Source organism: Tasmannia lanceolata, unplaced genomic scaffold (assembly GCF_043159265.1).
Source record: "Tasmannia lanceolata isolate RefF3 unplaced genomic scaffold, GAP_Taslan_0.1 ptg000006l, whole genome shotgun sequence".
NCBI lineage: Eukaryota > Viridiplantae > Streptophyta > Magnoliopsida > Canellales > Winteraceae > Tasmannia > Tasmannia lanceolata.
Window position 1 is genome coordinate 3438544 of NW_027518683.1, and position 26627 is coordinate 3465170.

At 38.4% G+C, this 26627-nt stretch overlaps 4 protein-coding genes across 4 annotated transcripts; all 4 read left to right on the plus strand.

The window, feature by feature from the left end:
• The first annotated feature begins 536 nt into the window (after positions 1–536).
• LOC143878130 (uncharacterized) lies at positions 537–5231 on the plus strand. Its single transcript, XM_077380445.1, has 4 exons — positions 537–721; positions 752–920; positions 4279–4830; positions 4906–5231. Exons 1-4 carry the CDS (start codon positions 595–597, stop codon positions 5138–5140), a joined length of 1083 nt encoding a protein of 360 aa, XP_077236560.1. The 5' UTR covers positions 537–594; the 3' UTR covers positions 5141–5231.
• Positions 5232–9306: 4075 nt separating this feature from the next.
• LOC143878234 (plant cysteine oxidase 3-like) lies at positions 9307–10957 on the plus strand. Its single transcript, XM_077380538.1, has 4 exons — positions 9307–9487; positions 10113–10313; positions 10579–10697; positions 10802–10957. The coding sequence occupies exons 1-4, from the start codon at positions 9382–9384 to the stop codon at positions 10910–10912; spliced, it is 537 nt and encodes a 178-aa protein (XP_077236653.1). The 5' UTR covers positions 9307–9381; the 3' UTR covers positions 10913–10957.
• Positions 10958–13973: 3016 nt separating this feature from the next.
• On the plus strand, positions 13974–16670 carry LOC143878132 (uncharacterized). The gene is made up of 2 exons (XM_077380446.1): positions 13974–14314; positions 15806–16670. Exons 1-2 carry the CDS (start codon positions 13974–13976, stop codon positions 16668–16670), a joined length of 1206 nt encoding a protein of 401 aa, XP_077236561.1.
• A 3343-nt stretch (positions 16671–20013) lies between these two features.
• On the plus strand, positions 20014–25845 carry LOC143878235 (uncharacterized). The gene is made up of 3 exons (XM_077380539.1): positions 20014–20629; positions 22985–23293; positions 24840–25845. Exons 1-3 carry the CDS (start codon positions 20289–20291, stop codon positions 25702–25704), a joined length of 1515 nt encoding a protein of 504 aa, XP_077236654.1. The 5' UTR covers positions 20014–20288; the 3' UTR covers positions 25705–25845.
• Positions 25846–26627: the final 782 nt, after the last annotated feature.

A 26627-nucleotide genomic window follows, 5' to 3' on the forward strand; every position in this document is an offset into this window, starting at 1 on the left:
ACAGGTACATTTGACAACCAAAGTAAGCTATGATTCCAGATGCCAAAGAATTGATAACAAAACCAGTAGGCTATGAAGAGCTTGTGTATATTATGTTTTTTGGGCTGCATTTACCTTTACAAAGAAATTTTGTTTGGGCGATGATATCTTCACCCCCGGCAGTACGCATGCACCCCCCTTTATAACGTGAACAGCAGGCAATTTTAACGCTTTTTGACGTCAAATCACCTTATTAGGGGGGCGCACGGCTGAAAATATCATTGCCCTTTTGTTTTGCGTTCTTTCTTGGAGAGTGTATGTGACAGATCACTCTTCTTTTGGTTTTTTCTGGGAAATCAGTATGAAAGATCATGGAAACAAACGTGTCATACGTTCTCCATTCCTTGGCCAAAAGGAAACTTCATTAGAGACTCCAATGCCATTGACTTGAGGTATAAAAATATAATATCCACAAGATTATCAAAGCCGTTTTCTACACCATGACCCAATTTTCTTTGTTTGTCTATATAAGATTAGAATAAGTTGATTTTGGTAGATTTAAAAACATATAAGATTAGAGTTACTTTTGTTTGGTAAGAGAAGAGAGAGAAAAAAATGTATGTGACGAGGCCTCTTTCACTGTACAGGAAGTCTCCTGAAGCTGCAGTTATGTCTCCTCCAGAAGGTCCTAATTCTGGTTATCTCGTTCTTTTTGATGAAGAATCAGAAGCAGAAGCTACAAGTTGTTGAGGAACTTGTAAAGATAACAGAGTTAGAGATCTCCCATTCCCTCAGAACAAGATCCTGACTGTTAAATACACCAAGTCTCAAGGAAAAACTCAACACACTCACTCGGACAAGGTGCTGTTCATCCCTGTAATGGACCAGCCTTTGTCTTCCAATCGATATTATGTTATAAGGGCGGACGGCAAACACCAAGGGTAATTTCCTTCTCCTGAGCTTTATATATCTAGCTTTATTAAGCTTATCCAGGGCTTCTTACTGCTTTATATCGAGTCTAAGTTACCCTCTTTTTGTTAAAATCTGTTTCCTTTTCTTTGAAATGGCAATAATAATATATAGCAAATTTAGGAGGCCGAGATGGACCACCCATATCTACAATAGGAAGCAAGAAAGAAACAGGAACAAAGAAAAAACAAAATACAGAGAAAACCCCTTTCAGGGAGGAAGGTGGTCGAACCACAGAATAGAACCACCGGAGACACCACGCTTAGCTAGCGCATCCGCCTTATCATTTGCCGATCTTCTAACATGTTGAAAGCCGATAGCGGACCCCGCAGTTAAGTCCTCAATCTCATCAAAAATGGAAAGAAATCTCCACGGAGGAGCCACCCCACCTTTCAACCAACGAATCACATTTAACGAATCTCCCTCAACAATGGTTTGATCCATCAACCTTCTATCAATATTCAAAATGCCAAAATGTGCCGCCCTTACTTCCGCATCCGAGGAATCAGACACACCAATAGAGCCGTAGTATGCCCACATAACATCCCCCTTATCATTGTGACAAACCCCTCCCACTCCTGCCGGACCCGGATTGCCGGAACTCGCACCATCAAAATTAACCTTATACATATTTTGAGCAGGGGGCTTCCACCTATGCAAAATAAGATCTCTGCGCTCAACACTAAAGCACACCTCCCGCCAACCTTCCCAAAGATCAAAAGCCGATACAAACCGAAAGGATGGGAGGCATCTCACCCAAGATATAACCAAGGTGATGATCTTCAAGTAAATCCAATGAGGATTCATGGCTTTCCCCTCAAAGACTCTAGAGTTCCTCTCCTTCCATATAGACCACCACGTAGCAAGTAAACAAAAATTCCACAAGGTTTTTCCTTTTTCCTTCCAAGGAACCCCTCCCCATTGGTGCAATAGTGACGGAATAGATTTTGGAAAAACCCAACAAATCCCAAATCTCATGAAGATGAATTGCCATATGAGCCTAGTGAACGAACAATGCATAAACAAGTGATCCACAGATTCCCCATCATGCAGACATAGTGGGCAATGATCAATAAGCCACATACCACGGTTTCTCAGAAAATTAATAGTTTGTATTCTATCACGACAAACCGCCCAACCAAAGATACAAACTCTAGGTGGGCAATGAAATTTCCATACCTTTGCCGAACATGAAGGGTTAGAAATGGGCATAATACTTTTATAGAAAGATTTAACCGAGAAAGTCCCAGAAGGTTCCTCAATCCAAAGCCTTTTATCCTCCCCATTCCTTTTAATGTAACAACCCTCAAGAAGGGCCCGCAGGCTAGAGATCAATTCCACCTCCCACTCAAAAAATGATCTTCTAAACCCAGGGTTCCACACAAGAACACCATCATTCCACTCAAAGCAATCGCTAACAAAAGCCTCCCTATTTGAAGCCATATTGAATAATCTCGGAAAACGACACTTAAAGGACACATCCCCACACCACACATCCTGCCAGAAAGATATTATATCACCCCTATACACTCTAAATCTAACCTTTGACTTGAAAAGAGAAGAGATTTTTAGAATGTCTCTCCAAACCGACAACCCTTTTTTTTCAAACAAGTCCAAGGATTCCCATCTCCCCATATCACATCCATACTTACTTCTAATGACCTTGACCCACCAACGATCATGCTCATCCCCAAATCTCCATAACCATTTACCCAAGAGTGCATGATTAAAAACTCTAATTCTCCTGATACCCAAACCACCCAACTTAATGTGGACACAAACCTCCTCCCATTTGACCAAAGCAATTCCTCTCTTATCCTCATTCCCACCCCACAAAAATCTCCTCTGGATCTGTTCAATCCTAAGGGAGACACTAACAGGGCATTTAAATAAAGACATGAAGTATATAGGTATATTGGACAATACCGCCTTAACCAGCACAAGCCTACCACCACGAGAAACAAGATTCCTTTTCCATGAACCTAATCTTCTCTCGATCCTCTCAACTATAGGAACCCACAGATCTTTATTCGGTCTACCAACCCCTAACGGAAGGCCCAAATATGAGGAAGGAAACGCGTCCAGCTGACATCCCAGAATCACAGCAATTTCCAGAGCCCTCTCCTCAGGAATATTCAAAGCAAAAATTTTAGACTTGTGGAAATTAGATTTTTGGCCTGAAATGAGCTCATAGCATCTCAAAATGGCTTTTAAGATTCTCACTTGCCCAATCTCCGGCTCACAAAATAATAATGTATCATCAGCAAACTGCAAGTGGGAGATCTCCACCTCCTCCAAGCCGATCCTGAATCCTCTAAAAAGATCAAGGCTGCTTCCCTTCGCCAGTAACCTACTAAGGATTTCTGCCACAATGATAAACAAGAAAGGGGATAAAGGATCCCCTTGTCTAAGCCCTCTAGACGCCAATTCCTCCCTAGAAACAATGTTCCCCAATTCCACTTGTCCGGGAAGTAAAATAGTTCTAACCAAAAGACAAACAAAAGGGTATGGAAACATGTATCTCTTTCGAGAAAATATAGAGTAATATTGCTGAGAAAAATTTAAACCCTTTTTTTTTTTTTTTGGGGGGGGGGGGGGGGGGGGGGGGTGTTATTCTCACTTCTGAGTGTACCCATTATTTCATTAGACATTTTTTTTTTTTATTATTAAGTATATAATTTTTGAGAAAACCAACCGAACCTAAAAAAAAGGTGGCCTGCAAAAGGACGGTTAAAACAACCTCACAGCATTTCCATCCTTTTTTTTTTTTTAATTATATTATTTATTTATTTATGCAGATGGAAATCTTTCAAAAATACATTAATCAGAGAACCCCAAATGGACCATTAAAAAAAAATAAAATAAATTATCTTCTTAATTATTATTTTTTATTAACATATTTCAAGAGTTTAGAGGATTGAGTCCGATTTTGACTCCGAAATATTTGTTATCTCATTAAATAACCTATCTTGATTCTTTTACCTTCTTTATAACTCATATAAGGGGTCAAAGTGTATCTCTTTAGGCAAGGTGGGGAGGGGTGGGTTTGACCAGGATGTTAACAATTTTTATAAGTTATCTTAGTTTTAGACTATAATAATTCTTCAAATGCTATGCTCATCTCAAAAAATATTTTCCATAAGCAGTATACATTATTTTAAAATGTAAGTTATTTTGTTTCTAGTTTCAATGAGTAATTAAGAGCCTCTTTAAATACCCATTTAAAAATAGATTAAATTAAAATAATAATATTGGCAAACGAGGATCGATTTTGATCTCAATATTAGAGAGAGATAATTTTTCTGAATGATGTATGGATTAATTTTGCAGGAAGGCAAGCACATGTTCAAGAGAGGAGGATATTGGGACATGTTGCTTTTGCAACTATGTAAGAGATGTGAAACCACCGCCACTAACTCACATGAACATATATCAGCAAGTGGAGATCGTCCCTCGTCGTCTTAGTGGCTACTTCACTGCAAAGTCTGTAGCTCAAGATGGTTTTCCTCCAGAATTCTTGAGAAGAAAAGGATGGAGAGTTTATACTTCGACACCGCGTGATTGCCAATTAGGTGAGGCACATGGCATCAATGTTTCTCTAAGGATTTGCCTTCCTGATTTCAATTTTCCAATCTCTAACAAGCGCTCCTCAAGCATGGTTGTGGGCAAATGGTATTGTCCTTTCATGTTCTTTGGGGAAGAGGGTAGTTTGAAAGATCAAATGAAAAAATCCTTGTTCTATGAGATGAGTATGGAGCAATTGTGGGAAGAGGTTCACATGTGCGAGAATGATGGTAGCCAAGGAAATTTTGTGGAGGTGAATGCGAGCGTGCGAAGGGAAATAGCCTGGCTCCATGGCGAAGAAGCCGTGCAGGAAGATTAGCATGTCGTTGATGGGATGAGATGGTTTAGGCCTCTTAAGCATGAGGGAGGAGGAGGGTTAGGTGTAGGGTTGAGCTTGGCAATTGTAGAGAGAATGAGATGGGAAGAAGTCAGGGGAGGGTGGGTTGAAGGGAAAGAAATGGATGTAAAGGTGGAGAGGGTGGAAGAGTTTGGAGGTGGTGGTGGTGGTTGGAAGAAGTTTGCTTGTTATGTGTTGGTGGAGAGGTTTGTTTTGAGGAGGATGGATGGGAGTGTGGTGCTAACATATGATTTTAGGCACACCCATCGAGCTCAGTGCAAATGGGAGTGATTGGCGGGTGGGATGTTTATCGTTTATCTTGCACCATGGCTTCTACAAACATCCATTCCCATTGTGTAGTGTATGTATCAATGTTGCGTGAAATGGGAGAGGTTTCTCTTTTACAATGTTCAATTCTATGTATACTATTGTGCTAATATAGTAATATGGTGAAACATAAATAAAATGATTCTTTAGAAAAGAAAAAGAAGCATCTCGTTGCAATCAAGTCATGATCAAATAGAGTAGAAGGCAATTGGCACATATAAGGAGTTTTGCACTTGCACCTTATGGTTGTTATAGCACTACCCTGTTAGATCTCAGGTCAAATGAAGATCAAGAGCCTGAGTTTAAAGGGAGGCACAAGATCAAAGCTCAGGGCTAAGAAATAAGAAAATGAGAGAGAATTCTAAGGTTTTTGAATTCTAATCTATATAATAACTGAACTCGAGATGGCTTTGTTGTTAAACAATCACGGTTTCTTAGTCAAATTAAAGTTTGAGATTAGAGAGTTTGAGTTCCATCAAAACTAAAGTTAATTATAATTAGGGATTTGCTAGCCACCTTCGCAGAAGCTACTTCGCGCTCTGCAAGTGATGACAGACGCATCTGTTGACTTTTGCTTTATTCATTTAATTCATCTGGCATGGCTGTCATCACTTGCAGAGGATGGGGCGGGAAGTAGCTTCTGCGAAGGTGGCTAGCAAATCCCTTATAATTATGTCGTATTTCAAATACACCCTTACATCCTCAACATTTTCTAAGGCCATGTTGGTTTTCGATTTTGAGAACCGATTGTAAGCCCAAAATTTATTATTGGAATCAAAATTCAACATAATTTTGAATCAAATCAAAGGGCACTAACCTCAAAGACTTCTCATGGAATAGAAAAACAAGGTACGGCTGGACTTTTCCATTGATTGCTACGTTGGCTTCCTAATAAAGCAAGTTACGAAGAAAAAGATGATCCTATAAACCTCCAGTTCTTGCCAATGCAAGAAATGGCCATGAGATTTTTTTTCCTGTTGCATCAATGCCATATAGAGTGTTATCATAAGTTATGCTTGAGAAGAACTTGAAGGCAGTACAACTCCAATATGTTTAGAGGTAATATCAGAGTCCTATATCATATTGAAGACAACGCAAGCATGCTTTGCAAGACTCTGTGTCAACAAAATACACACTGGTTTTTTCTTTAATCTTCCGTTTAGTGTTTTGTGAAATTTGTATACAGGGGTACATATGACAACAAGAAATGAATTCAGAGGCCAGAGAATTGATAACAAAACCAGTGCTCAGAGAATTGTGATTTGGAAATATCTCAATACAGAGAGAATCTGTAGATTAATTTAGAGCCCAAGAACTCCAAGTGATGTCATTCAAGAATTAGACAAGTTTATCCCTTATTTTATTTTAACTCCATGAGCAATCAAGAAAGGTTTTTCAAAAGAACCAATCAACCTTTGGATTACTGGGATTCATAGACTTCAGTGAAGGAGATCCAAGAAGAGGTAAGGTGGGAGATCCAAGAAGAGGTAAGGTGGGACTTTTTTAGGTTCTTCGGGAGAAATTTGATAATCCATTGCTCCTGGGAAAGACCCCATGTATTGTCCGGAACCAAAAGTACACAATCTAACAAATGAGAACTTCAGGAATAGGTAGTTTACTGAAGTGTTCACATACCTAGTAGACACTCATCATAAAGAATAATAAGGTGGATACGGAATTCCATCAAGAGACCCAAAAATATCCAACTCAAGTGCTTCAGTTTTCATATTCTTGCTGTGAGTAGCATGAAACAAAGTTGACCAGAGTCTTAAAATATTAAAACTATAAGACCAACCAGAATGGAAAAGCCAAACCAATCCAACAGTGCAAAATACACTTTAATACATTTCTGATCTGATAGAGAAAATTCATAAAAATCCGGAACTACAAAAGCAGTGCACAACAATGCCACATTTCCTATTGAATGATGGGCAATTATTTCCACAAGAAATAACATAATTGCTAACATTCTGCAGATCAACAGATGCCCTCCTGAATGCATCTAAGCTGATCAGTTCTACAAAAGATTCTCTTGTTATTTGCTAGGCCTACTATAACTCATAACTCAGATGTGTTGCTACAGTACCTCATGCCCAGAAAAAATTGCCAAATTTACTCTTGCTATGGTGATCTGAAAGCTTCGCCAGCATAGCGTACATTTCCGAGATCCTCTTCGATACGCAGAAGCTGGAAGCATATTATAAAATGAAAACAGTAAGCTTATGGCAATGTGCAAACAAACAGTAACAATTTGTACGTAACTACCATTTCAGCGAATAACCAACTACCAACTTTTTTTGCAGAGATGGTGAAGCTGCTGACTGCTACTTCAGAGTGAAACAATCCAGATTTTTAACAGCCAAAGAGGTTCTGAAAATTATAAGGGGCTGTTTCGATAAGTGGATTTTAGAATCCAGGTTTTAGTTTGAAAGCTGTGTAAAATTCTGGATTTTACAATGGAAGTAGGTTGCAGATGTAGGGGAAGTAGGTTGCAGATGAGGGGTTTAAGTAAGAAAACCAGGTTTTAGAGATCTCCCCGTCTTGATATTTCTAAAACCTGGAAACAGGGGAAGATCTCATACTCTCTTGCTCGACGGAAGGAAGGGCGAGAAATCAGAAAACGACAAACGGTCTCCTTCTCTTGTCTCCCATACAGGATTTTGAGGGAATCCAAGATTCTAAAATCCACGTATCCAAGGGGCCGTTTGGACACGCGGATTTATAATCCAGGCTGTATGTTGTCCTGACAGAAAAAAGAAAAAGGGCAGCCCAGTGCATGAGGCTCCAGGGAGGGCTAAATGTACGCAGCCTTAACCCTGCTTTGCAAAGGCATTTTTCGTGACTCGTACCCGTGACCACAGGTCACAATGGAGCAACCTTACCGTTGCGCCAAGGCTCGCCCTCTTGTATGCTGACAGCGTTTCTTGGATTTTGAGTAAGAAATCCAGGTTTTAGAAATCTCTCCGCCATCCTGAGATTTCTAAAACCTAGAAACGGGGGATTCGATATATTTTGTCTTACATTACTAAAGTTGCATTCCATATATTCTGTCTTAGTCCTACTCAGTCTAAAACCTTTGGATTCCAAAGTAGTTCTCATAACTCTAACTTAGCATTTACTCCTGCTTTGGTTTCGTCAATTAATACTATGTCATCTGCAAACAACATACACCACGGCAAAAACATCATTCAAAAAAAAAAAAAAAATTGCAACCAAAAGCTACCCAATGACTTCTATTTCTTATTTTTGGTAAAAGATTCATCAGGTTGCCATTGAACTGGACTACAGTTATCATACAACTTCAATATATTGTTATGGCATCATGTAACAATTGTTACAAGTGGGCATGAACTTGTCAAATCTTGATAGATGTATATCGGTCAGAAAGCTAGGCCAAAATCATCCACGTGATTAGGTAGGATGGATTGGTGTGCATATCTGAGTATCCACTAGCAAGAGCCCTTTTCGTTGCATGTGAATTATGCTCATGTTTCTATTTGAGCATTCTTATATGGGAAATTTGTAGGAGGATTTGGGTGCTTTTGGCAATTAGAGATTATTGAGTTGTGACATTTACATTTTTTTATTTTTTTTGGTAAATTGGATTGATCAGTCTTTTTACGTGCAATTTGCAACAACATCTAGTTCTGGTTTGTTTCTTGACACTGACATTAAAAAGTTTTGGTCTGCAAACTCTCAAAAACTATTCCGGAACTAGATTTTTAAGCATCTAGAATGCAAGGTGCGAGCCATGTTGATAGATCTCAATTAAAAAAGATCAAATTTTGAGAACCGTTAAATGAGATCGCTGATCTTGGTAAGAGCAATAATTTGAATCCCTTAAGATAACCTTTTTTCCCCATTTCATCCACTTTCTTATTGCACTTTATCTGTTATCAACGGAACCTCTTGGGCACCATTCCTTTGTCTTCCCATTCGATGTTTTTCATTATGTTTTATTTGTTGCAATTATTGAGAAAGATGTTTGTCAGTATAATTACTTGTATTATTAGTATTGATCTAGCATTCCATGATATAAAAGTAAAATGTAGCTATTTTATGGGTATAGTACAATGTTTTCTAACTCTGCCAAGCTTTTTAAAAAGTGTTTTGCACTTTTAGTCAAGTAAATATTGTCTGTTTTGCAGATTGGTATATTCTGCTTGCCAACTTCATCAGTTATTCCACTCCATGACCATCCTGGGATGACCGTCTTGAGCAAACTCCTTTATGGTTCCATGCATGTGAAGGCGTATGATTGGATCGAACCTGTCGGCATACAAAGAAGTGGGGGACCAGAGCAGTTTCCTGGTGTGCTTCTAAAATATGTAGTCCTGAACAATTATGATCCATGCTACCAAATGACAGTTCCTTGAACTTTCTCAAAATGATAAATCAATTTCACTTCTGCATGGTGACTGGCTAAAATTCTACTGATATTTTCAAGGTAGTGCACATAGCCTTGTTTTGGGGATCATGTAAAACACCCTGTTCCATGAGAAGTACATGACACCTTTTTTTTTTGAAAATTTGTAAGTAAATGACACTGAACCCAGAAAATATCTACTATTATTAAGGGCTACTGATATTCGCACTACTGTGTTTTGATAATGGGGTGAACTCACCTTGGAAATATCAGGATGATTTTCAGTATGTTAGAACTAAAGAGCTGATGGGTGGTCCCTCTCTGCATTTTCCAACCATCATCTGCAACCCATTAACTCAAGATGCAATCCAAGTTCATGGGTGCCATGCATGCTATTCCATAAATGTCCTAAACTATTTTTCTGCTTAATGGAATGGTTATAATCATTATTTTCGTTTAGTGGAAAATGGTATGTTAGTTTGTTGGCTAATTTGAGTAGCTCAAAGGTGTTGCTTTCTGTATTCCAAAGGTGGCATTGTAATCTAATTTGAGTGCTCCTTTTTATCGCAGCGAGACTGGCAAAGTTGCAGGCCGACACCGTTCTAACACCTCCATGTGCGACATCTGTTTTGTACCCTAACAGTGGAGGTAATCTGCATTGCTTCACCGCAATCACGTCTTGTGCTGTGCTCGATGTCCTGGCTCCTCCGTATTCCAGAGCTGCTGGAAGGAATTGCACTTACTACCATGATTACCCTTACTCCACTTTCCGTAAGTAAATCACAGATTTAAGAATTGATGTTAAAAAGGCGATGTTATATAGTAAGTGTGCATGAAATCTAGTATTTTTCAAAAAGTACAGCCTATTTAGTATTTACATTGTGGCCCAACAAATGAACGGTTTGGATCATCCTGTGAAGGGGGCCCCACTGTACTTTTGAAAAATGCTGCTCTTCACGCTCACCCAGCATATAAAATCTCGTTAAAAAGAATCAAGTATATGAGTTCCTACCCTTGACTTCTATCAAAATTGCAGCAACAGGAAACCGACCTGAGATATCTGAAAAGAAGGAAGATTATGCATGGCTTGAGGAGATAGAAGAACCGGATGACCTCTATATACGCTCTGGCAAATATAACGGTCCAGCTGTTCAGGTTTAACTATAACAGCTTTATTATGTTGTATTTGGTATTAGTCTCAATTTCATATGATCAAAGTTGTGCTTCTTATGATGTTTGGATCGAACACCAAACGACAGAGCAAGCTACGCTATTTGGTGTCAAGCAATTTAGCCCAGAGGCTATGGAGTTCATTACATTCATGTCAAAGAATCAGGGGAACTAATCTCCATCATCGGCTTGATAGCTGAAACTCCCTCTTCTTTCACCAATCACTGACAGTGCTAACGGGAAAGAGTTCTCAATTGGCACTCTTGTCTCTCAAAGAAGACCCGTATGAGTTTTCTAATAGAATCTTTACTAGAACAGAACACCCTTTAGGATGTCTGATATTACTCGGCTTTATGAAGTTGCAACCATGTAAATCTTACTTCCTGATGTCCAACCTTCTTAACAAGGTGGATGTTACTGGTACCATTTGAATATGTAATGGCATTTTAATCTCTTTAGAGGAAGCAATATGTTGCAAAATATCTCATGTCTTGGTGATGTTATACCTGTTTTGATGAATGGAATTATTGTTTTCTTCGTAAATTTTCTTTCTGAAATCTGCACTAGAAGTTGAGGGAATGGGTTTCTATGAATCAATAATAATTCAAAGCTGAATCATTCTTCTTAAGATGAAAATAAAAGAGTTCATTTCAATTGTAAAAATTCTCTTGCATAAGCTTAGTTGTGGAGGTTCAAGACTTAGTTTCATGGTCTGTACGTGGATAATGGAATTTTTACTTGAAAAAATATGCACGTCCATCGTACAACCTCACATTTTGCATCATGAAAATTATTAAAAAAAAGGCAATCCTACCATTGTCATAAATATGCTTCTAAGATTGTGAAGAAAAAACAACAGAAGAAGCTTCCTCATCTGGATATTTGGGCCCCGTTCGTTTCAGATTGGGGCCCTCATCATCGGTTGTCACAATCTGAAACGAACAGGGCCTTGGTAACAATACCACATCAACATCATCATAATTCATAACTACCATCCAATTGCATTTCAATTGTTTTTCTCCTGCAATTTTTAAAATTAACCTGTTGATTGTACAACAATTCATATAAGATTACTCCCAATTGTACAAATATTCATGTTACCTTGCTACAAAGACAAAATATTTGCTTTATAGATATACAGATATATGGATTGAGCCTCTAGCTCAATGGTCAAACTTTTGTTCTTCAACCTAGAGGTTGGAGGATCGATCCCAGCTTACCTACAAAAAGAAAAAAGATGTACAGGTATATACATCTTAGTCGAATGTCTCTTCGCACTAATTATAAGCCAACAAAGCACTTCACCTGTAATCATCAATGATCGCGGAGAACGATAATACAAAAGTGTTCACGATGACCATTATGATGATGAACATGAAAGGATACATTGATAAAAATGACCATGTAGTAACTCTGTTCATCTATCTTAGAGTGCATCAAGGGTGTCCTATTGTCAAATCACAATCGCGTCAAGCCACCATCATATTGCCTTCTCCAACCATCTTGGTAGGGTCAAAGAAGCCTTCATCCCAAGCTTGGTAAGGAATACAGCATATAGAATGTAATATCAGATTTAGTATATATAGTTCTAAATTCCATTGAGCACACGGAGATCGCCTCAACTCTCTAGTCTAAATAATCACACCTTCAATTTTCTTTCATTTACGATCCATGTCTCTTCCATCTACAATGTGCTTCAGTATCTCCAGAACAGAATTCCCACTCTCAAAAGGCAACGAGCTTCGCAATGGGAACTTTAATTCTCACCATTGTTTACAAATAATTCATACAATTCAGAGAAACTCTTTGACTGCATGTAGCAATCTATCATAGAAAGACTTGCTTGGATGAATAACATTAATCTCAAGAACACCATGCTCATGAAGAGCCAACCTCGCTGCCAAAGGAACCAACTAGCGGATAAATTCAAGAGGCAGCGCCTTATTTCAACACCTCCAATCTTGCCACTCTGAAAATTACAACCCAATCGGTGCCAGATATGGGTTGATTTAACCCAGTCTACAAGAGTATCTGGGCGCTGCTCGTTTTCCAAATTTCCAATGACATCACCACAAAAATCACCATTCCATTGGTAGCAGTGATCAACAATATCATCAGTCACTAACTTACAACTAATATCAGGGTTCTATATACTACCAGGGCACTGCTCTGTTAAGAACCAGTGGCCATGGTATGATGTGGAGTTGTGGACTATAATCTTCCCATATAAATTCAGAAGTTAAGATCAAGCTCAAATCCTAATAATAGCGGAAATATATAGTTAATTCAGTTGAACTATAGAAGGATCCTTCACCTATGGCCATGCATTGCTACCTTAGGACATCTTGTGTTATTCTAGTTGATTTTGAAAAGAGTGGGGGATTGTTGGTGGATTTCCAAAATCTTATGAAGCCCAGTGGAGAAAAGTAGTCCCACAATAGAAAATCAGCAAACAATACACCAAAGGACTATAAAAACCTTCAAACTTTTTAGTTCGATATTGCTTTAGTTTCCTTTTTCACAAAACATGCAAAACAAAATGAAGAGAGAGATCCTTGCAAACCTATGAAGAAATCGTTGCAAACGCAAAAACCCTATGAAGAAATCCCCAAAAATCTTGAAAGAAATCTCAGAAAAAGAGCAGAAAATATCAGTAGCCTATTTCATTCAAAGGACTCTTCTACACGCGTAGATGATCACTGAACGTGTCTCCTACTAATGCATCCGTGCAAAACGTCCCCTTAGTCTCATATCAACTACGCGTTAATTAGGACATCGGAGTATAGGGTAGTGTGAATCCCTTGGGTCCCCAGAACTTTGTCTTTTATTCTTTAATTGGCACATCAGGGCTTTTCAAATCAGTTTAAATATTAAAAGACAAGACGAGTTAGTGCAAGAATCAAACTTGGTAGTGCCAACATCAGTAGCCTATTTCATTCAAATGACTTTTCAACATGCTGTAGGGCCCATTTTTTATGTGACATATCGAACTTTTGATTGTTTCTCGCAAGTATGACATGCCATGGAAATATTTACGTGTCGTACCTTCTCAATAATTATTTTTTGAAGAGGAATGTTTCTTTAAGGACCTCAATCCCATCAACATAATCCACAATATTATTTCATTCAAAGCCTTTTTTTTCACGCCATGTTCTCCCTCTTTGTCTATATAAGATAAGAAGAAGAGAATGATAATCAAGAAACTCAAAGAGAGTAACAGCATTTAAGGTTGTTTTTTGATTACCAAAATAGGAGAGAAAAATGTACGTGACGAGGCCTCTTTCAATGTACAGAAAGTCTCCTGGATCTTTAGGTATGTCTCCTCCAGAAGGTCCAAATTCTGGTTATTTGGTTCTTTTCGATGAAGAATCAGAGGAAGAAGTTACCAGTTGTTGTTGGGGAACATATAAAGATAGCAGCATTAGAGAACTCCCTTTCCCTCAGAACAAGTTCCTAAATGTTACACACGCCTCTACCACACATCATGATGGACAAATTCAAACACACACTAAGTCGTACAAGGTGCTGTTCATTCCTGTGATGGGTCACCCCTTGTCTTCCAATCGATATTATGTTATATTGGCAGAAGGCAAACATATTGGGTAAGTTCCTTCTCTTGAACTTTATATATCTACCTTTAGTAATTGAACTTTCGATGAAGAATCAATGCACCACAAAAAAAATTCGACTGGCAAACTTTACTGATTTGGGCCTTTTGCCTCATATATATTATATATACCCGAACTCCGCTGAAGGGTCATCAGGTTACCCTGACAGGTAGCCAACCTACTTACAGTATCGAAAAGTATGGGGATAGCTAAAAGAAAACAGGATGAAGCTAGTCCGAGCAGGATTGTCTTTGCTTCAACGTATTTATACGGTGTTGGTTTCCACTGTTTTCGGTTCGGGTATGCCCGTTCCAATTTTTCTTAATATTTTGTATTGTAGAATGGGACTCCCGGTCCCGTCTACCTTCTATATTAATGGATTCTATGTTGCTTTTCAAAAAACACACACACACACACATTCCCCTATATATCTATATCTATATAGCAGAAGAGAAAATAAGGGAATTTTTTGTAGAATTACACATCACTCTTTTTGACTTTTTTTAACAAAGGCACCCATTTAACACACATATTTTCAATCATACCCCCTCCTTTATGCTTTTTAACAAAGGCACCCATTAAAGCCAAATAATTTTAATCCTACCCCCCTCCTTTATGCTTTTTTAATAAAAAAATTTATAGGGTGATCTTAACCATCCGATTTAAGAGAAACAACATATTATGAAAACCTCTATAGATTGGAGGGCTAGGATCAGCCTATGGAAATGAGTTTTGGGGCACAACCTATTTATGTTGTGTTCCATCATATGGACGGTTTGGATCAACCTATGATGTGGTCCGTACAGTTCTTTGACGGCCCGTGCATCGCACGGGTTTTTTTACTAGTGTATATATATATATATATATATATATATATATATATATATATATATATATATATATATATATATATATATATATATTATTTTGAAGTTAAATCTAAATAGAGAAAAGAGCGTCTACTATATAGAGTAGATACGTTATCTACTCCGCCGGCCCCAAATACAGTGGGGGCCCACATTTTTTAAGTGATGCAAACCACTCATCTATTGGGCCCTAACATAGATAGGGTGTGACAAAAAAATCAGCTCCATAGGATCATCCCAACCCTTCGATTTGTGGAGGTTAAAATGAGCGGGTTAGGATGATCCTATGGAGCTGATTTTTTGGGTCAGACCATCAATGTCAGGGCCTATCAAATGAATGGTTTGGATCATCCAAAAAAATTTTGGGCTGATGTTATCCACGCGACAGAGAAGAAACTCTTTTAATAATACTTATAATAATAATGGTTAGCAATACTTATCATAATAATGGTTAACAAATAACACTTGTACTAATCATTTGAACTCATTTTAATATCTTCTTTAAAAATAATTAAAATAATAATATTGGCGAACAAGGACTAATTTGGTGTCATCAAAAGAGGCATTCAATATTTTAGAGAGACGATTTTTCTGAATGATGTATGAATTGATTCTGCAGGAAGGCATGCACATGTTCAACAGAAAAGGACATCGGGACATGTTGCTTTTGTCTTAATTACATAAAGGAAGTACAACCTTTGCCGCTAAATCACATGAGCATATATCAGCAAGTGGTGATCATTCCACAACGTCGTAGGGGTTCCTTCGTTGCAAAGTCTATAGCTCACGATGGTTTTCCTCCGAATTTCTTGAGTAGAACAGGATGGACTGTTTCTACTTTGTCACCACGGGATTGTGAATTAGGTGAGGCAAATGGCGTAGATGTTTCTCTGCAGATGTGCCTTCCTAACTTCAATTTTCCAATCTCAAACAACCGCTCTTCAAGCACGGTTGTAGGTAAATGGTATTGTCCTTTCATGTTCATTGGAGAAGAGCGTAGTTTGATAGACCAAATGAAAAAATCCTTGTTTTATGAGATGAGTATGGAGCAGTTGTGGGAAAAGATTGACGCGTGTGAGAATGATGGTAGCCAAGGAAATCTCGTGGTGGTGAGTGTGAACGTGCGGAAGGAAGTAGCACGACTCTATGGCAAAGAAATGGTGCAGGAAGAAACACGTGTGATTGACGGGATGAGATGGTTTAGGCCTCTTAAGCATGAGGGAGGAGGAGGCTTGGGTGTAGGGTTGAGCTTGGCAATTGTAGAGAGAATGAGATGGGAGGAAGTTAGAGGAGGGTGGGTTGAAGGGAAAGAAATGGATGTGAAGGTGGAGAGAATGGAAAAGTTTGGAGGAGGAGATGGTGGATGGAAGAAGTTTGGTTGTTATGTGCTGGTGGAAAGGTTTGTTTTGAGGAGGATGAATGGGAGCGTGGTGCTAACATATGATTTTAGGCACACCCATCGAATCCAATGCAAATGGGAGTGATTGATGGGTTGGGTGTTTTTATCTTGTATAATGCGTCTTACAACATTCAATCCCATTTGTATGGTGTATGTGTCAATGTGGTGTATATTTGTTGTGTGAAGTGTGGGATCTCTCTCTTTTATATGTTCAATTCTAGTTATAATCGTGTGCTAATGTGGTGAAGTATAAATAAAATGACTGTGCAAAAGAAAAGGGCATTCCCAGCAGGAGTGGTTCCTCTTGTATAATATTCAATTTCATGCATATTAGGCTAACATTGTTGAGGCATTTCGTTGTAATCGAATCCTGACCAAATACTTTTCTTGGTAGGTAAGCTGGGTTTGACTGGGACCCTTACCGGTTTATGAGAAAGATACATTCATGGGTGCAAAACATCATCCCTAATTCATAAAACATGAAAGGGAGATCCAAAACTCGGGACAGACAAAAAAACAGAGAACTCAACCTAAAGATACTTTTAACACCTATTATTTCGGATAGAAATTTAAAAATCTCAATTATATCTCTATAAAATAGGAATTTTATTAAAGAGTAGTGATATTTCCCCATCTTATGAATAAAACCCCCCTAACGTATCCCTATAAAATAGGGATTTTACGCCCTTTACGTTTCTAAAGTTTTTAAGAAAGGTTAACTCACAATTCTTTCGCTATAAAATAGGGATTTTATTATAGGGGCAGTGATATTTGCCTATCTGACGGATAAAATCCTCCACCCACAACGTTTTTGTGAGAAAGGATAACTAAAAATTCAGCTCACTTTACGTTTCTAAAGTCTATGAGAAAGGTTAACTGCTCGAAGATAAATTCACCCCTTTTACGTTTCTCTTTGCTTTTAAAACTAAACGAATAAAAAATTTATTTTCTTTTACTAATTGAATCCCTATTTTTAGGGTTTCTATATTTTTTTGGAACTCTTCTGCTCCTCTTTTCCTTGAGTGCTCAAGAAGGGTTTCTACGAAAAAATTGCTTGAGTTGCTTCAATCTCCGTCGCAAAAAGAAGAAGAAGCAGAAAAGGCCAGTTCTATTCTTTTCTTTTCCCCCTTGTATTTATAAGGTTTCTGAATCTTTGCATAAATCAAAAATCATATATTTTCTTGTATTAGAGTGAAAGTCGTTGACCCAAAAGGTTTAACCACTATCTATCTTCAACAACCAACTCATAAAACATGAAACCAATAACTCGGTTTTATAAAAGTAATCAGTTTTATAAAGATACTCGTACCATTCTAATAAAAATACCAAACATACAGTAATAAATCCGTAAACTACGTAATAGTAAAAGGGAAATGTTATCAGCACTACGGTATTTTGATTAGGGCACTCCTCACTTTATTAAAAGTAGGGTACGGACCGCACATAGGATGATCCAAACCGTCCATTAGATGGGCCACAGCCTAAATAGGTTGTGCCCCAAAAATCATTTCCAGAGATCGATCCTAACCGTCCGATCTGAATCTTAGAGGGTTGTTCCTAACCCTCGATAGATCGGAGGGTCAGGATCAACCATTGGAAATGATTTTTGAGCCACAACCTATTTAGGCTGTGGCCCATCTAATGGACGGTTTGGATCATCCTATGGTGCGGTCCGTACCGTACTTTTAATAAAGGGAGGAGTGCCCTCATCAAAATACAGTAGTGCTGATAATATTTCCCTAATAAAAAACACATGTCATTTATCGTACACACCATTTCTTCTTAGCGTTAACATCGTAAAGGCAACGAATATGGGTTAAGTGGGAGGGGAAAAGACACGATTTTAGAAGGCCATTACGCGAGAATTAATTAATAAATTTATAGGATCCAAATCGTTTTCCCTTTGAATTTCTTTGGTGCCACGTCAGCAGTGATCCGTATTAGTAAATCTCCAATTATAGAAGATAAGGGCTTGTTATAGTGGATATACATTAATATTGGGAAGGGAGTTTCGTTTTGAATTCTCTAACTCTTGGAAACCTCTGTATTATACGGGATGGAGAGGGGCTGCCGCGTGGCACCACCACAGCTTACAGGATTTCACAGTGGGACATAATAAGTGAGACCTTCAAGGGCGAAGTACAAGTAGGGCCTACCCAACCTTACCAAAGGTGCACCACTTATCAAAATTCACTCATATTGGACCATTTTGTAGCTGTGAATGCATAGTTGTTTCTTTATTTTTTTAAGGAATGATAGACTGAAGGGAGCCCTTGCAAAAACTAACTACAAGGGCACCCCTTTTGGTCCATCTCAATAAAGTGGGCATAGAAAATTATAAAATGCTTCTGGTAAATATTAAATTAAAATAGCAATAAATGCACTTTGTGGAGATGGACCAATAGGGGTGCCCTTGTAGCTGGGTTTTTTTCATGGGAGCCCTTCAGTCTATCTGTTGGGAAAGTTGCCTTATTTCCCACCCACGGTGGTTGCTTGGGTGGGAAGGTAAAGGAAAAAATAGCCTTTGGGGAAAAAACTAAACTATAAAAAGAGAAATGTTGTTCTCTTGGGTTGCGGCGAAGCAAGACGTCTTTGGTGTGTCGGATGCCAAAGGAGAGAGAAAGGGAGAAGATGATTGTCATCTCGGGATTTTCTCTTAGGTTCTATTTCGGGTTTATCTCTCGTGTTATATCTTGTGTACGGTCTTGGGTGTGAGAAGCAAGGAAAGGGTTGCGGGTTTGTGGGTTTGAGATTAATCCATTGTAATCATTGTATATTGTTTTCTCATAGTGGAAGATCGTGTTTCTCGCCCGTGGAGTAGGCTTTGCCGAACCACGTAAAATCTTGGTGTTCATCTTATGGCTTGTTTATTTTACTTTTCCGTTATATTTGTGCACGATCGGATGGGATTGCCCGGCGGATTTTCTCAACACTATCATTACTCTTTTTTATTGCTTATTTAAGAGTCATAAATTGGAGGGTTAGAATCGTCCGATGGGGATGGGTTTTAATTTGTAGCCTTTATAACAAGGTCGAATAGATAAATAGTTTTTATTGAAACCAAAGAATATGCCACCGAACCATATGGCGCCTTCGAAGCAGAAAGAAACATCTCGATCCAAACCAATTAAAATGGAAAAGACAAGATGCATTTGTCCAGTTATTAAGGCATGGTCGTGCTGATATCATTTCCCATTTGTTTTTGGGAAAGCTTATGTGACATTTTACCCTTATTTTCGTTGTTTCTCGGAAAGTAGTACGAAAGATAATGGAACCTTACGTGTCATCCCACCTTATTCCTTGGCCAAGGGGAAACTTCAGACCTCAATAACATCGACCCATAAGTATATAATACCCACGAGAAAGGGAAATTTCATTATTTGAAACCTCAGTAACATCGACCCATAAATATATAGGGATTTGCTAGCCAACATCGGAGAAGGCATTTCGCAGATGGGCTGTTGCATGTGAGAGTAGCCACACAGGCTCACTTTTCAGCAGATTTTGTCTTCATTCATTTAATCCCCAATTACATCTGCCTATAAATATAGGGATTTGCTAGAGAGACCTTCCCAGGAAGCATTTCGCGGGCAGGCTGTCCCTAGCAGATCCCATAAATATATAGCATCCACGATATTACCAAATCCCTTTTGTAAGATTAGAAGAAGTTGATGTTCGCTCGAGAAACTCAGAGGAGAGAAAAATGTATGTGACGAGGCCTCTTTCATTGTACAGGAAGTCTCCTGAAGCTGCAGGTATGTCAACTCCCGAAGGTCCTAATTCTGGTTATCTTGTTCTTTGTGATGAAGAAGCAGAGGCAGAAGCTACGTGTTGTTGGGGATCAACTTGTAAAGATAGCAGAGTTATAGACCTCCCTTTCCCTCAAGACAAGTTCCTAACCGTTACACACACCACTACCTCGTATACTCGAAACGGCCCTCATCAACAGACTCACCGGGACAATGTGCTGTTCGTCCCTGTGATGGACCAACCCTTGTCTTCCAATCGATATTATGTTATAAGGGCACAAGGCAAACACATGGGGTAATTTCCTTCTCTCGAGCTTTAAATATCCATGGCTGCTTACTGCTTTAGGTTGATTCTACCCTACACTCTTTTGTTAAAACCTCTTTGTCATCTCTAACGTGTTTTTTTCCACTAGTTTTTCACATAGTTTTAAAACTCCCCAGCGTCCGCGTCGACTCTCTTTTACCTGAGCCACAATTCGTGTTTTGCCACACAGAGTCAATAAAAATTCCTTTGACTCTGCCAAATTATGAACGCGTCAACCGAGTACTTAGCCACGGAAACCGAGTGCTCTGCCATGCAGTGCCAAATCGACTAGGATTTTCTTCGGCCGCGTTCCTCACCGCATCCGCATTTTTAAAACACTGGTTTTTCATGTGAATCATTTGACCTTTGCAACCTTGGGGTTTGGCCAGGTGATTGGATGGCATCCATCCAATAAGCCTTCTGTGCGGTGCATTCCTATTTTAGAGATTTCATATGGTGGGTGGCCGTATAGTCCAGTATTTTTCAAAAGGTATTGTGCCATCCAAACTATTCATTTGTTGAACCACAATGTAAAAAGGTTGTGCCTCGAAAATCATTTCTAGAGGATGATCATAACCCACCGAACTATAAAGGTTTCCATGATGTGCAGTCCATCTATAGATCGGAGCATTAGGATTCATCCTATGGAAATGATTTTTGGGACACAAGCTATTTAGGCCTTGTACACGGAGAAGAATATGATCAAGTAAAATATAATCTAATGGCCTTGTACTCTTGCACAATTTTTGTATCGAGGCAAATATTTTCAAGATAAGCAAAAGTGCAAAACTTAAACACTATCATTTATGGGAGTGATAGGGCTGAATTTATTTACATTTATGGGAGTTTGAGGGGCACTAAACTAAAGGGAAACTTTTCCCTTCAAAATGGAAAGCATTAAAAGCAAAACGTGAATAACATACTTAAAATGACACATTATGAATAACATATTCAAAACGATCATTATAAAAAGAAAAAAAAAATCCATTGATATTAATTAAGAAATACGATTCCTTCACGCACCTGATGGAGAACCAGTTTCCCACTAGTCGTATAGAAGTTGACAATGCAGATATCAGGTGACATTTTAGGAAGCTCATCTTTCCTGGGGTTGGAGGTTTCCATTAGTGACATTTTAGGAAATGTATCTTCGATGGAGTTGGAGGTTCTCTTTATAAAGGCACGAGAAGTTTGAATTGCTTTCTGAACTAAATGCTTGAATTCAACTGGGATACTAGGAGGTGTAGCATCATCAATTGATCGTATATGTCCATAACCGCTTTGTTTCTGGATCCCAATTTCTTCCTAGACACATCATCTGTAGATTCAGTTTTGCTCCATTCTTATAGCCCGGTTGATAGAATCCCCCGGAACCAAGACCAAGTTCTCGACATTGTTTTATAATTTCAACTTGCAATCAATATATAGATGAAGATGTTCAACAAAATACAATATTTAAAAATATAAAAATAAAATACAAACAAAGAGAAATGCTAGCCCATCAAGTCACTGATTACTAATTACTAGAGCTTAAGTAGTGAGGAAATTCTAATTATAGTAGTTTCTGTAAGAAGAGATACGCCCTCAAGATGATGAAACTACAAAAGGAATCACATCTGATTAAAAAAACCCTTGAAAACCAACATGTTGAGCTGAAACCATCATTAGAATCTAAAATCAACCATTAATAAGAAATCTAAGGGACGGAACCATATTTCCATACTCGATATGCATTGTAAAAGTAACTGTGGGATGACCTATTCTGCTGTATTCCATTTGATCTACTGGGTAGGCTGTGAGGTGAGTGAAAAACTGACAATCATGACTTGTTTAAGGGATGACTCTATTTTGGACTTGTATGGGCATGGAAGCTTTGAGAGGCACCCCATGTTGGAGTTGAAGAGATGAAATTGAATCGCTATAGTGAGAGCAGATGCTACACCTGCAAGAAATAGCTGCAAGCAGGTTGGGTTCAGTATCGAACAAGGCCCACATGGAGAGACTGCTTCGGTGGTGGAAAAATAAGGCAGTGTGGATGAGCCTGAGATGCACTCATGATCAGGACAGGAGTCAAATGGGAAGAATTTACGTGTCGTACCTTCTCAATAATTATTTTTTTAAGAGGAATGTTTCTTTAAGGACCTCAATCCCATCAACATAATCCACAATATTATTTCATTCAAAACCTTTTTTTTAACGCCATGTTCTCCCTCTTTGTCTATATAAGATAAGAAGAAGAGAATGATAATCAAGAAACTCAAAGAGAGTAACAGCATTTAAGGTTGTTTTTTTATTACCAAAATAGGAGAGAAAAATGTACGTGACGAGGCCTCTTTCAATGTACAGAAAGTCTCCTGGATCTTTAGGTATGTCTCCTCCAGAAGGTCCAAATTCTGGTTATTTGGTTCTTTTCGATGAAGAATCAGAGGAAGAAGTTACCAGTTGTTGTTGGGGAACATATAAAGATAGCAGCATTAGAGAACTCCCTTTCCCTCAGAACAAGTTCCTAAATGTTCCACACACCTCTACCACACATCATGATGGACAAATTCAAACACACACTAAGTCGTACAAGGTGCTGTTCATTCCTGTGATGGGTCACCCCTTGTCTTCCAATCGATATTATGTTATATTGGCAGAAGGCAAACATATTGGGTAAGTTCCTTCTCTTGAACTTCATATATCTACCTTTAGTAATTGAACTTTCGATGAAGAATCGATGCACCACAAAAAAAATTCGACTGGCAAACTTTACTGATTTGGGCCTTTTGCCTCATATATATTATATAAACCCGAACTCCAGCTGAAGGGTCATCAGGTTACCCTGACAGGTAGCCAACCTACTTACAGTATCGAAAAGTATGGGGATAGCTAAAAGAAAACAGGATGAAGCTAGTCCGAGCAGGATTGTCTTTGCTTCAACGTATTTATACGGTGTTGGTTTCCACTGTTTTGGGTTCGGGTATGCCCGTTCCAATTTTCCTTAATATTTTGTATTATAGAATGGGACTCCTGATCCCGTCTACCTTCTATATTAATGGATTCTATGTTGCTTTTCAAAAAAAAAAACCCACACACACACACACACACATATATATATATATATATATATATATATATATATATATATATATATATATATATATATGAGGAAAGTGTTTCTAGTCCGGCCGACTAGAGATCATTCTCTAGTCCGCCGACCAAAAACACATAGGTCCCACATATTTGGGTGATGCAAAGCATTCATTTGATGGGGCCTGACATAGAGACGGTGTCCCCAAGAAATTAGCTTCATAGGATCATCCCAACCCTATGATTTGTGGAGCTTAAAATGGACGGCTATAAACCGCCACAAATCTGTCCATTTTTTAACTCCACAAATCGAAGGGTTAAGAAGATCCTATGAAGCTGAATTTTTGTGGACATCCTATCTATGATGAGGCCTATCAAATGAATGCTTTAGATCACCACAAAATATGTGGGACCCATGTGTTTTTGGTGGTGGACTAGAGAATGATCTCTAGTCGGCCGGACTAGAAACACTTTCCTCTATATATATATATATATATATATATATATATATATATATATATATATATTATTTTGAAGTTAAATCTAAATAGAGAAAAGAGCGTCTACTATATAGAGTAGATACGTTATCTACTCCGCCGGCCCCAAATACAGTGCGGGCCCACATTTTTAAAGTGATGCAGACCACTCATCTATTGGGCCCTGACATAGATAGGGTGTGACAAAAAAATCAGCTCCATAGGATCATCCCAACCCTTCGATTTGTGGAGGTTAAAATGAGCGGGTTAGGATGATCCTATGGAGCTGATTTTTTGGGTACAAACCATCAATGTCAGGGCCTATCAAATGAATGGTTTGGATCATCCAAAAAATGTGGACCCCTTTTATTTTGGGCTGATGTTATCCACGCGATAGAGAAGAAACTCTTTTAATAATACTAATAATAATAATGGTTAGCAATACTTATAATAATAATGGTTAGCAATACTAATAATAATAATGGTTAACAAATAACACTTGTACTAATCATTTGAACTCATTTTAATATCTTCTTTAAAAATAATTAAAATAATAATATTGGCGAACAAGGACTAATTTGGTGTCATCAAAAGAGGCACTCAATATTTTAGAGAGACGATTTTTCTGAATGATGTATGAATTGATTCTGCAGGAAGGCATGCACATGTTCACCAGAAAAGGACATCGGGACATGTTGCTTTTGTCTTAATTACATAAAGGAAGTACAACCATTGCCGCTAAATCACATGAGCATATATCAGCAAGTGGTGATCATTCCACAACATCCTAGGGGCTCCTTCGTTGCAAAGTCTATAGCTCAAGATGGTTTTCCTCCGAATTTCTTGAGTAGATTTGGATGGACCGTTTCTACTTTGACACCACGCGATTGTGAATTAGGTGAGGCATATGGAGTAGACGTTTCTCTGCAGATGTGCCTTCCTAAGTTCAATTTTCCAATCTCTAACAACCGCTCTTCAAGCACGGTTGTAGGTAAATGGTATTGTCCTTTCATGTTCATTGGAGAAGAGTGTAGTTTGATAGACCAAATGAAAAAATCCTTGTTTTATGAGATGAGTATGGAGCAGTTGTGGGAAAAGATTGACGCGTGTGAGAATGATGGTAGCCAAGGAAATCTCGTGGTGGTGAGTGTGAACGTGCAGAAGGAAGTAGCACGACTCTATGGCAAAGAAATGGTGCAGGAAGAAACAAGTGTGATTGACGGGATGAGATGGTTTAGGCCTCTTAAGCATGAGGGAGGAGGAGGCTTGGGTGTAGGGTTGAGCTTGGCAATTGTAGAGAGAATGAGATGGGAGGAAGTTAGAGGAGGGTGGGTTGAAGGGAAAGAAATGGATGTGAAGGTGGAGAGAATGGAGAAGTTTGGAGGAGGAGATGGTGGATGGAAGAAGTTTGGTTGTTATGTGCTGGTGGAGAGGTTTGTTTTGAGGAGGATGAATGGGAGCGTGGTTCTAACATATGATTTTAGGCACACCCATCGAATCCAATGCAAATGGGAGTGATTGATGGGTTGGGTGTTTTTATCTTGCATAATGCGTCTTACAACATTCAATCCATTTGTACGGTGTATGTGTCAAAGTGGTGTATATTTGTTGTGTGAAGTGCGGGATCTCTCTCTTTTATATGTTCAATTCTACTTATAATCGTGTGCTAATGTGGTGAAGTATAAATAAAATGACTGTGCAAATGAAAAGGGCATTTCCAGCAGGAGTGGTTGCTCTTGTATAATATTCAATTTCATGCATATTAGGCTAACATTGTTGAGGCATTTCGTTGTAATCGAATCCTGACCAAATACTTTTCTTGGTAGGTAAGCTGGGTTTGACTGGGACCCTTTCCGGTTTATGAGATAAAGAGAAAGATGATACATTCATGGGTGCAAAACATCATCCCTAATTCATAAAACATGAAAGGGAGATCCAAAACTCGGGATAGACAAAAAAACAGAGAACTCGACCTAAAGATACTTTTAACACCTATTATTTCGGATAGAAATTTAAAAATCTCAATTATATCTCTATAAAATAGGAATTTTATTAAAGAGTAGTGATATTTCCCCATCTTATGAATAAAACCCCCCTAACGTTTCCCTATAAAATAGGGATTTTACGCCCTTTACGTTTCTAAAGTTTTTAAGAAAGGTTAACTCACAATTCTATCGCTATAAAATAGGGATTTTATTATAGGGCAGTGATATTTGCCTATCTGACGAATAAAATCCTCCACTCACAACGTTTTTGTGAGAAAGGATAACTAAAAATTCAGCTCACTTTACGTTTCTAAAGTCTATGAGAAAGGTTAACTGCTCGAAGATAAATTCACCCCTTTTACGTTTCTCTTTGCTTTTAAAACTAAACGAATAAAAAATTTATTTTCTTTTACTAATTGAATCCCTATTTTTAGGGTTTCTATATTTTTTTGGAAC